This window comes from Microcaecilia unicolor, chromosome 8 (assembly GCF_901765095.1).
Source record: "Microcaecilia unicolor chromosome 8, aMicUni1.1, whole genome shotgun sequence".
In the NCBI taxonomy this organism is placed as follows: Eukaryota; Metazoa; Chordata; class Amphibia; order Gymnophiona; family Siphonopidae; genus Microcaecilia; species Microcaecilia unicolor.
In genome coordinates, this window is record NC_044038.1 from 59,352,491 (window position 1) to 59,364,781 (window position 12,291).

Consider the following 12,291-nt stretch of genomic DNA (forward strand, 5'->3'; position numbering starts at 1 on the left):
GAAATGGCTTCATCTGCTTGATGACAAGGAAGAATACTTTTTTTTTTGGGGGGGGGGCTTGGATTAGGGCAATTTGGGGGCACTGGTACAGTTGTAGAGGAGTCATTTTGGTGGACAGGGAAGTTTGAGGTGTGGGAGGGTAATGTTAGAGGGTGGTACCATTAAAAAACCGGGAGGGAGGTTGATAAGAGGAATTCCCTAATTGCTGTCTCATTGTATGTAAGTTTCTATGCTGCTGAAGCTGGATTTCCTCTCATAAAAATGCATTGGATAACTTCTTCAGCATCTTATTTCTCCGAAACCACGGTCAAACCATGCTCATTTTTTTTTAAAACACAATGGGTCTTTTCACAGTCCCCCACCACCACCAGGTGTCCTCTCATTCCATTTAATTTTTAGAGAGTTATTTTGCCCCCCAAGATAGACAACCATTTCTCAACTCCTTTTGTATAATTATTTCCAATTTCCATTGGGTTATAAACAATAAAATTGATAAGGGGACAGGAAGTAATGCCATTATATCCAAGAAGTTACTGAAGATGCAGTTCGAATCTGTTTGAGTTACAGAGATAAGCAGGATTAATTTGAGTGCAGTTTAAGATGAAAGAAAAGTCCCTCGACAAGGCTGTGAAGAAGCATCACAAGTCATAAGGTCAGAAGAGGTAGCTAACCAAAAATAGAGCCTGGAGAAACAAAGGGTGAGTCTGCTGCCAAAGTTTGCAGTGCTCAACTTAATTCAGCCTGTACAGGACACGCCTGTAGTAATGTGGGAGAGATCCTGGTATTGCATGTACTGACTGGAAGTGTGTTCCTGAAAGGCATCATCTTCTGCTGGTTTCTGGTTGTGTGATCTGGCAGTGAATCAGAGCAAGGAACGAGCAATGACTGGTCACACAAATTTTCTGACTTCTGCATCTTTACAGTGACTCATTTTTAGCAATTTCGTCCTACAGTGCACACACACATGGGGAAAGCCACTGCTTGCCCGGGGATTGGTAGCATGGAATGTTGCTACTATTTGGCTTTCTGCTAGGAACTTGTGACCTGGATTAGCTACTGGGCTAGACGGACCATTCTTATGTTCTTTAAAATAATAAGTATATTCCTTGCTTTTCATATTAACCTCTGAGCAAGAAGAATGAACAAGTTGTTCTTTCAGCGAGTACCTGTAAGAGTCAGATCTCAACAAAAATTTTAAATCTAATGTGTGGTCCTGCTCTTCCTGCTAATAGAGCCAAGCAGTCAAAATAGCAGAGACCATCAGGTTACTCAGGGGGTAAGAGGTGTTTCTCCTTGCCAAAAGCTGCATTATACCAAAAGTTAGGATTTGCTTCCAGTTAAAAAAGGAAGGGGCAGTAACACACCAGTGAGCCGAGCAGCATTTCAAACTGTGTGTCCATTTTTGACTCCCAACTGCATCAGTCTTTTGCTAGAGCTGCAGTTCATCAACAAACTGACCAAATACCACTGCAGAATCACAAATACTGGGATCTGACTGAAGAGAAATCAAACATAAGGGAATGTTAACTTTCTTTGGCTGAAAATATTTAGCGTGGTTTACCTTTTCCCACTTTAAGCAACAGCTGCAACTGTCTTTAAATGACCTCCTTTATTCACATACCCTGAGACTTGAAAAAGAGTATGCATCTAAATGTTTGTCACATTTAATGCAGATGTTGGATGTCCAGAATATGAAAGTTGTGCTTTTCACTGTGTCATAAGTAGAGTAGACCTGTAAGTGAAATTTGATTTTTGAAGCAGACGTTTTTTGTGCTTTAGCAGAATTATACTGCACTGCTAAAATGAATGTTACACGCTGCAGCTCAAATTGCTTGAGAAACAAGGAAGATGACTCTTGGAAACTGAAAAAATGATGTTACAAATAAGAACATATCCACCATGTATTTAAATGGAACAGATTCATTTTAAATCGCAACTAGATCTGTGTTATTCTCTATGCTACTAGTATAAGACAACCAAGTGCTTAAATCCAAGCAGCTACATCTCTTGCATTTTACAAAACCTATTAACTCTGTTTTTACGGATTTTCACCCTAAAATGTAGAATTTAAAAAAAAAAATTTTTTTTAATCTGAAAGAATCTGTGACTGATCTAGGCCTCCCACCACCCTTGGGACCAAGTTGTCCCCCTTACACACTCAGTCTGAAAGCACATTTAATGTATCTGACCCTTCCTGCCCATTCTTTTTGTACCCTTTACTGGCAAAAAAGGAGAGGCCACCAAAAGAAACTCTGAATTTTACCCAGAAAAATGAGTGGCTTGCATCAGTTTTTGTCTATTTGTTGTCTTTGTAATAAACAATGATGAACTTCTGGAAAAACAAATAAAATCAGTTTTTACCTTGGAGAAAGCAACGCTGAACTATCCAGGGTGTTAGTGAAACCAGAGTCTCCATTACAGAGACTGCTGGAGAACACGTCTGCCTCAATACCTTCTCCGTAATCCTCAAAGTGCTCCTCTCCCACTGGAACCAACAAGTGATTTTGTGAGTGATGTCTGTCAGGAGCAGAGATAAAACACAAGTAAGTGATTTTAAACATTGAAGACGCACACTAGGTTTCTTTTGTACACAAGACACTTCAACAGGTATCACTTTCACAGACTCCCATCATTCCCATTTACAGTTAGAACATATTCATCTCTGTCTAAAACCACTCTCCTCAGAGAGACAGAGAGGTCAAAAGATTAAAGAACTGTAGCTCTAAGCAGGCTGAAATCTCTCTTTACTGCATAGAAGAGACACCTAAAACTGTGAGCTGGTTATTTGAAAACTGCATGGGTTAGGCTGAGATGATAAGCACCTGTTTACAAAATGAATTCTTTTTTTTAAACTCTGGGTGCTGAATCAACTCAGAAAAAAAAAAAGAGAAGAAAAAAAAAGAAAAAAAAATCTCCCTTTTAAAGACGGGTTTCAGCTTAGAGTGCATTTTTTTAACCAGTCTGTCCTAAGCTTCAGCCAGTTATCAAGATGCAACCTTCTAATGAAGAGGGTGAGGGTGGTGTAATGATTTGGGGTGGTCTTTTAGGACATGGATCTATTGATCTGCCAAACTGCTAGAAAATTCTACTTCAGTGTACAGTACTGATCTCTAGAAAATGTGTTCTGTGATGCTAACTGTAGTTGCTGCACATCTGAGTTTAGATCGGCCTTATGCTGCCCTCACTTTTGATGGGTGTTTTGTGGTGCTGATGATCTAAAGCACACCCAACAGTCATGTCCTTTTACTAGAAGTCCACGCAGTATCCCCCTCATTCTATACCTTCAGTGCCTATATTCTGCACACTAAGATTATGCATTTGAACATTACATTCACGCATGTAAGTGCCAGTTGGGTGTTAAGTGGTAATCTGCAAACCTAGCAAGGGGGCATACATGTGGGCAGAGCATGGGCAGGTCCCACCCTTATGCGCATAACTAATAGAATATTACAAGGTATGCGCTAAAGTGTAAAGAGAATCCACGTACGTGGAGAACTAAAAAAAAAAAAAAAAAAATCCAACAAAGTAACTCAAGAAAGAAAGGAGAGTGGGAATAGAGACCAAGGTTTCCAGAGAGAGGAACACAAACAATCTTGACTAAACCTTTGTGTCTCCTAAGTTTGTATTCTGTGACACAAGCACGCAGACTCCTGATGCAGGCTTTCTGGCCGAAACACAATGTTGTGTTGAGTTGCTATGATTTCCAATAAACACTGTTTTAGTCAAGATTGTTTGCATTCCAGTCTCTGGAAACCTTGGTCTCTATTCCCATTCTTCTCTCTTTCATGCGCTAAAGTGTAACATTTATATGCTCACATATATGCTTTATATGCCTGCCTTTTATGTGGCATGATATGCCTATGTCTGCAACTTTGAAAATACAGGGGGCAATAATCAGAGCATTTTACACATATAAAATCACAGGCTGATTACTAGGTAAACGTGCATGGAGTCCAATTAGGCACGGATGTTCTGCAATTCATTTCTGCAGACACTTTGCACCCCATTCCTTTTGAAAATGAGTCTGCAATATTACAAGGGGTTTTACTCCACCTTGTTCCTGAAGCACACTATATTGAGCTGATTACAGCAAAGTTGCTGAGATGAATTCTTTAGATGCTAGTACTACAGAAAAACTAGTCAACTAATTCCCAATTCTTTAACAATAATGTGGATATTTACAGATTGTTTGAAGAGGCTTCAACATAACTTTCTGAAATATTACCTATGTACACTTTGAGATGAATAAGCTAGCAGCAAGTTTCTGCCACCTAGAAGGTGTAAAGGCTTCTCAAGAGTAGATCGGGAAAGAACCAATGTTACAGCTGAGTGGCCAGATTAAATCTCCAAAGAGCAGCAGAGCCACTGAAAGAAGGAACATTCTCTGGCTACAGAGTTAGATATCAAGGGAGAAGTAAACTGGGGTGAAGGGACTTCTGCTGACTTGTGCTTTAACAGTCAGGCGCTTCCTATCTGGGCGGTCTAGTGTAAGCACATTTCAACTCCACACAGGACAAGGTTAAGACCTCTCTTCCAAAATCCTAACTCTGCACAAATACCTTTTTTTTTTTTTTTTGAAGGAAACTGGGTTAAGGTTCAAGGCAGAATTAGGATCAAAAACAGAATTTAAATTTCCTGCAGCTTCTGGGGAGGGGGGGGGGGGGGGGGCGGAGAACTGCAAAACGCATTCTGGGAACTTTTGTTCCTGAAGCTAAAGTTCTTCAGCACAAGTTTTTCCAGAACAATCTTTTTTCCTGAACAATCTTTTCCTCAGGAGTTTTATCCCTTTAGAACAATCTTTTCCTCAGGAGTTTTATCCCTTTTAGAGAGTTAACTTTTGGAGAAATTCCACCCCCCCACCCCCAAAGGGAAAAAAGTCTATGTTCTTAAAACAATCCAATATAATCACTTGAGTAATAATGAATTCTACACTATAACAAAAAAAAGGTTATTTCTCAAAAGATGTTAATGAATAGAAACAAAAAAAAAAAGATAAGGCAATTTTTTTTTAAATTGGACAAACAATACATTTTTTGACTAGCTTTTGGTCAGAAATGAGCAAAAGATGAAAATAACATATAACTGAAACATAAAAGCATTCCAATGATAGTCCCACAGGCAAAGGTAGGGAGTGGGGGGGGGGGGGGGGGGGGGGGGGGGAGAAACATGGGAAGATGGATTTGTGATCAGAGGGAAATAACTATAATTTTATGGATTACAATTGGAATACAAAATTCAGATCTTTGTTAAGTCCTTTCTGGTGGAATCCTTAAACCCTTGGTACACAAGACAGCGTCATACAAGATATCACAGACTTTCTGAACAAATTAAAAAAATATCAAGCAGCTAACACCTGGTGCTCTTTTGATCACAATGGATATAGAATCACCATACAGAAACATTTCCTATGCAGAAGACATAGCTGCATGTGATAAATTCCTAAAAGCATCTTCCCTGGACCACCAATATATACTAGGAAGCTTAATCAAATTCATTCTCACACCTATATCTGCTTCAATAATGATTATATATCTGCAATCATGGGCACCAGGATGGCACCACAACCTTTTTATGGCAGAAGTGGAAATATCATTTTTGAATAAATATCAGACTTAACCCCTTAAACACTACCAGTATATTGACAACATTTTTATGATTTAGACTGAGGGAGAAGACACTCAAACAACTGTACATTCTTTTAATACATACCATCCTTCTATCAAATTCAAAATTGACTACTCCATAGAAAGTCAACTTTTTAGAAACTACATTTATCACCAATGGCTATATTCAAATGTCTGTGTACAGGAAACCAGCTGTCAGATATACAGCTACCTCCACAACTCCAGCTTTCGCCATTCACTACTAAAAAGCCCATTATACACAGCCAAGCCACATGATACCAGCATATACACTGACCCAAGAGACAAACAACTCAAATTCTTGACTAAATCCTTCAAACATAAAGGCTACAACCCCAAAATAATCTCTAAGAAGAATGCTTCACCCCTTAAAACACTCAGGGAAAACCTATTGTTGTCTGGCCATTTTATTTTTCCATCACACTGGTCCCAGATTCTGTCTTCTGCTAACTCTTTCCAGTGGCTGTTATCTATTTGTCCTCTCTCTTCCTTTCTTCTTCCATTCTTTCACTATGTTCACCTCAGACATATTAATATTTCCCTTTGAGCATGTCTCCCTTTTCTTTTCTGCATCTGTCTACACAGATTTCACCTCTCTCTCACCCTCCAGTCCTCCATCTACTTCTTCTACTTTTTACCTATCAACTTTCCATCTCCTTCTCTCACCTTCAGCCTGGACTATCTGCCCTAGCTCTCCCATTTCATTCCTTTCCCAGCCTCTTACTCTCAACTTTAACCCACTCCCCATTACCTATTTCTACCTACGTCTCATTAACCTCCTTGACAACCCCCATGGCCTTTACTTGCATAGTTCCACAATGCCCAGAATTTCCTATCTTCTTTCTCCCTCCATCCTTGAAACTCAGCATTTTCCCTCTCTCTCCCCTCACCTTTTTAGCCTAGCATCTCTTTGTCCCCTCTCCCTTCACTTTCTCCCTTACTCTCTTTCCCTTCCCACTTCATAGTCCAGCACTTCCCTGTCCCCTCTCCCCTGCAAAGCAGCATCTCTTTCTCACCTTCCCCCTTAATAGTGCAACATCTCTCCACTACCCATTCCCAACAGAGCAGTACCTCTATGCCACTCCCTAACAGTGCAGAATCTCCATTCTCCAATTTATATTTAGCGCGTGCCTTTTTTTCAGTTGTAGCTCAAGGCAAGTAGAGCAGGTATTTTCCTATCCCTGGAAGGCTTACAGTCTGCTTGTACTTGAGTCAATAGGTTAAGTGACTTGCTAAGGTCACAAGGAGCAGCAGTGGGATTTGAACTAGGCTTCCCTAGTCATCATGTCACTGCTCTGACCATTAGGTTACTCCTCCAATTTGGTAGGAAATACGGCCACACAAGACACGGCAGTCAGCCTTAATTTGTTCTCAGCTACACTCCTTACTCTGGTCACAGCAGCAAGGGGTACTTAATTTGATTTCCATTCTGGTTTAAGAATCACTGACATAGGGGGATGCACAGGACAATTAAGTTTTATCAACACTCTTGTGCCCTCCACCCCCTCCATCGCATATCCCAATATCAACAGTATGTAGTCTCTTGGTAACAAGTTCCTAGTGATCCTTTGTATATTATAAATGGTTCAATCTTAGGGCACCCCCATCTTACGCACTTAAAGGCCCCATTATTCTCACGACCCCTCCAACAGATATCTATTAAATATGCATGATACAAAATTTTGTGTTGCATATTGAGATGATACATATGGAGAGATTCTTAATCTTGCACTACACCTACCCTCCACTGTACGTCCATTAGCTTTCGTTCCACCTCAGCTTCCCATTTCTATTGATAAAGGTGCTCCCCACCCCCTGCAAACTTACCCTGAACCATGCACTGATAGAATTTGGAAATAAGCCCTTTACTCGGCTTCACTCTCCCAAAAATATCCCCCACCTATATTTGTCTGAAAAAAGGAGATTTAATTGTAACCAGGGGAAACCTGAGGACCTGCTACATAAAGATCTTCCAGGTCAAATTCTCCCTTCTCAGTAAAATCCAACACCCTATCAAACTTGCTGTTTCTATCCACTTAAACCATGAAGGACACTCATACCTTGGTTTAAAAAAAAAAAACTAAAAACTAACTAACTAAATTTTCAAGTGTGTGGGACAAAGGAGAAAAATCTGCCTGAATTTTAAGTATCCGAAAACAGGCAAAGGCATTGGATGAGCCCCAACCATATCCGTCAGCGCACCCCAAGGCAAGAAAAGTAGCTGACTCAACAAAGAAAGATGAGCTACAGCACCCACCATTTCCATCCAGCGTTGCTCTGAATTCACCAGGAACTATCTCATAGCCATTTTCAGCTGCATTGCCCAATAAAACCACTTAAAATTGGGCAAAGATATACTTCCCTTCTCACTCGACGTCGTTAGTGAATTCTGGTGTTAGCACAGACTATCAAAGGTCAGAACATCATCTTTAAAAACACAGTCTGAAGCTGCCACAATGAAATTTGTTTTTAGTCCCAATAAGTTTACATTATTCAATGTTTAACGTGCTTCAGCCATTTGGCAGCATGACTTTCAGAGCACAGTTCTCTAGAGGTTTTTTGTTTTTGTTTTAATTCACTTTTTAGAGCTTTGTGCTACTTTGTGATTCCTTTTGTACTCACCTGCCAGGAGTGTGCAGGAACAAGCCATTTTCTGCTTCCTCTATGTTGTCGGGGAACTCTGAGTGCAGAGTGGCGTCAAGAGCACTATCCGTGTCCACGTCATCATGTATTTCATGATGGACCAGCGTGCCGGTGTCCTCATCTGTGAAGGTTTCACACTCACTGTAAGTGCTCTCAGAGCCCATGTAAGCACTATCAGTCACCTCATTTGCCTATTATAAAAATAACAGAATAGCATTACTATTTAGCATGATTTATCATGTACATAAAACCATGAGTGTGCATTTGAGACCAAGTACCAGCTTGTGTGCTATGTTGTGGGAAATCCATGCTTTAAAACCATGTGACAAATAATCCATGACTGAAGGCAGAGCAGCCAAAGTGCTTCCTGTTGAATGAAAAACAGCAGTACTGATAAATTCAGTCCTAGATGTAGAAGATGGTTTTACAACCCAGACAAGGGAAGGCTAAAGAAAATGGTCAGTATCAAGAGAAGATAAGCTGTGTGATCTCTGAATCACCTACCAAAAAATGAGGATTGTCAGGAGGTTCAAGACCAAACAACATGGTCATCACAAAGGTGGTCAGCTGAATGGCAATTTTCCAAGCAAGTCTGTTACACAAAACCCAAAGTCAACACTTTGGATTTAGTTCACACTAGAGGGCAACTGAAACTGCAACCAAAATTCGCCACTTGGTTTAAACCAAACTGGCCTCTACAGCTCAGCCCAGACCACCCCTGAACAGCAGTATCCCCCACTCCCTCCCTCTCCCACAGGGCCACTTTACAATTGGTAGTAGTCTAATGGCTTAATTGGGTAGGAGCGATCCCCAGTTGATCCTGCCCATGCCACCTCTGATGTCAAAATGGCCGCCACGACCTCCAGAAGCAGGTCTCATGACCAAGTTCACTCCTGTCCATGCCAGCTCTAATCTCAAAATGGCCACTGTAAGATTACTGGAGACCACAGTGGTCATTTTGACAGCTGATACAGCAAAGACAAAAGCAACTAGACCACCACCGATTGGAAAGTAGGCCCAAGGGAGGGGAATAGGGGATACCTCTGTTTAGTTGGAGCTGGGGAGGAGAAGACTGCTTTTGTTAGTGGGAAAGGAGTAGGAGGGATGGTGTGAGTGGAACTGTCCTGTTTGTGGAGAAGGGAGCACTATGGGGACACAGCATAAAGTGACAGTTTCAGACGAATACACATCAGCATTCTTGACCAAAACAAAGCCAAATATCAATTTTGGGCTGGTTTTAGCACTGAAACAAGACACTGAAGCTGAAATTTGGTCAGCCTCTAAATTCACCCTTTTTTCAGTGGCAACTCAAGGTAAAGTACATTCAGGTACACAAGGTGAGGGATTATAATCTAAGTTTGCACCTGAATAATAGAGGATTAAGTGACTTGCCCAAGATCCCAAGGAGCTACAGTGGGATTTGAACCCTGCCTTCTCTGGTTCTCAGCCCAGCCCAGTGCTCCAACTATAGGTTACTCCTCAAATTTGTACGAAAGGTTTATGCAAAAGACTTCTCTCTCTCTTACCCTCAAATCCCACCACCCCACAGGCCAAAAGTGGATTTCAACAGACAAAATCCTTGAGCCAAGTTATCCTTGAGTAGAGGTACTGTCCTGACGGTTCCCATGACTCTAGGGGTCATTCCTCTTTTCCAATATCTGCACCGAGATACCAAAGAATGCTGGTGTTCGTCTCTACAACTCCACACACACATCTTAAAATGCAGATACTAGTAAAAATACGATCATGCTGTATATGTAACCATCCTCAACAAATGCTATAGCTACAGTGGAACACCAATTATACACGCACTTAGACCAGTGGTTCCCAAACTTTCTAGGTTCATAGCGCCATTAGTGTTAAGGAATTTTTTCATGGTGCCCCTAGGTCACAGTTTGGGAACTGCTGTCTCAGGTCTTCTTCTCCCCTCATGGTAGCATCCAAGTCCTACCTCTGCTGGTGGAGATGACCAAGTCCCGTCAGCTGGTCTGTTGCCCAAGCCTGAGTTCCATGCTACCTGAGGCAGTCGGAGGCATACTTCAGCTGCCGATGCTGGCTTTCCTGTGCATGCTCAGTATACTCTGAGTGTGTGTGGGAATGGCAGAGTCGGCAGTTGAAGTGTGTTGCCGACTTCCTCAGGCAGCATGGAGCTTTGTGCATGGGCAGTGGTGGACTGTTTCAGCTGGTGAAGCTTGGGCATCCCTGCCAGCCATTTCACAGGGGTCTTAAAATATGCCATGGCTCTCCAGATTGGGAACCACTGTCCTAGGTCAAGGCATAATCAAGAAAATCTTAATATTTCTGAATTTCTGAAAACGCTGACTATGAAAGAAATTATTTATATTAATAAAAAGGCACGGGATGATGTAAAACAACTATCAATCAAAAACGGATAAGAGACTTGCATGATGCCTTTGCTCAAAACAGTTCACTCTGGGAGCAAGTCAGACTTTGAAGCTTTGCTTCCCAATTACTGATGTTGCCACCCAATCTTCACTAAGCTTCTGTGGATCCATTCCTTCTGAACAGGATTCCTTTGTGTTTATCCCATGCATTTCTGAATTCATCTCTATCACGTCCAGTGGGAGGGCATTCCAAGTATCTACCACCCTCTCCATGAAATAATACTTCTTGACATTTTTCCATGAAATAACCTTCTTGACATTTTTCTTGAGTGAATAAGAAAATTATCTGGATTTGTAACCATGAGAGCCACACGGTGGCCCAGTGTTCGCCATTAACTCTCCCTTCAAAGCTGTATGATTGACTATGGAAGAACGGCAGACTGTTAGAGGAACCCAAGGAATGCTTAAGGTCAATTCTCTCCAAATACCTGACCTGTTCAGCTCTGTACTAACCATACTTCAAACAGCAAACAATGGAAATCAACAACTCTATAACATGAGAGCTACACTGTGGCCTCTCGCCCGATATAAACTCTCCCTGCTGCTGCACAACTGACTTTGGAAGAATGGCAGTTTAAATGAGGAAACCTACCTAATTACAATGAGTCATAGCGTCATTTTGAAGTCTGCCACACCAGCACATCCACACCTCCCCACCTTATGAGTTCCTGAGACAACATGTCCTCTCCTCACCACTGGTAGCTTCTACCTTCAAGGAGAACTCAGTACTGAAATCTTTAACAGCGCATATTTAAAACATAGAGAGTGCTAAACCCGACTGACAAACTAGCTCAAAAAGTTATCACCACGAAGTGGCTCACAAGGATTTGCTTAGCCCTCTTGAGTACGTCAGGCGGCAACCTACCAGATAACTTAGTGCCTAATCTTATCCCCGTAATCCATAATCAGTCTAGAAAACCCTGTACTAAGAAACACCTTAATTGTAATGTCAGATACCTGCTAGACAATGCCAATACATACCATCAGAATACTACTATGGTTATGGACCAGAACAAAATGGTTAACATTTGACGACTTAAAAAAAATCTTGCTACCTTTTGCAATTAACCAAATAACTCTCCCCTCACTCCTGTCCCAGCCATCTATATCAACGCTAGATCTGTGGGGAACAAGGTTCTCTTATTCAGGGATCTGCTAGATTCTTCAGATCTGGGCTGTTTATCCCAGAAACATGGCTCAGAGAAGTTGATAGTCCGATACTGCCCCACATCTATCCACCCAGTTATGGAATTCTTCATTCTCCAAGGCAGGGTAAAAAAGAAGGCGGACTTCCTCTTATCTTTAAGAGTTTTTTCCACATGTCTTTAGTTAGTTCTGGGGTTTTCCCTGAGCTGGAATACATGCTATGCAAAATCTGCGATGATTCAAAAGAGACAAATCAAATCGCCCTACTCCTCATTTGCCATCCTCCTGGTCCCAAGGCAGAAAGACTACTTGTAGAGATTACTTCCTCTGCCATGTCACAATTCTCAAGGATTATCTTCCTGGGAGACTTAAACCTCCACTTGAAAAATGATGCAGACATCAATGTCCACAACTTCAAATAAATTCCTGAAGGATTGCGAATTAACTACATTCTC

At 41.4% G+C, this 12,291-nt stretch overlaps 1 protein-coding gene across 7 annotated transcripts in view; it reads right to left on the reverse strand.

Moving 5' to 3' along the window:
• Window positions 1-12,291, reverse strand: part of RAB11FIP3 (RAB11 family interacting protein 3) — a 304,304-nt gene that overhangs the window by 87,417 nt on the left and 204,596 nt on the right. For all 7 annotated transcript variants that reach the window (XM_030211109.1, XM_030211107.1, XM_030211111.1 and 4 more), the window contains 2 exons: window positions 8,265-8,476; window positions 2,362-2,517 (listed from right to left, as the gene is read on the reverse strand). In XM_030211109.1, the coding sequence (XP_030066969.1) occupies window positions 2,362-2,517; window positions 8,265-8,476 (368 nt within the window). The remainder of the gene's footprint in view (window positions 1-2,361; window positions 2,518-8,264; window positions 8,477-12,291) is intronic.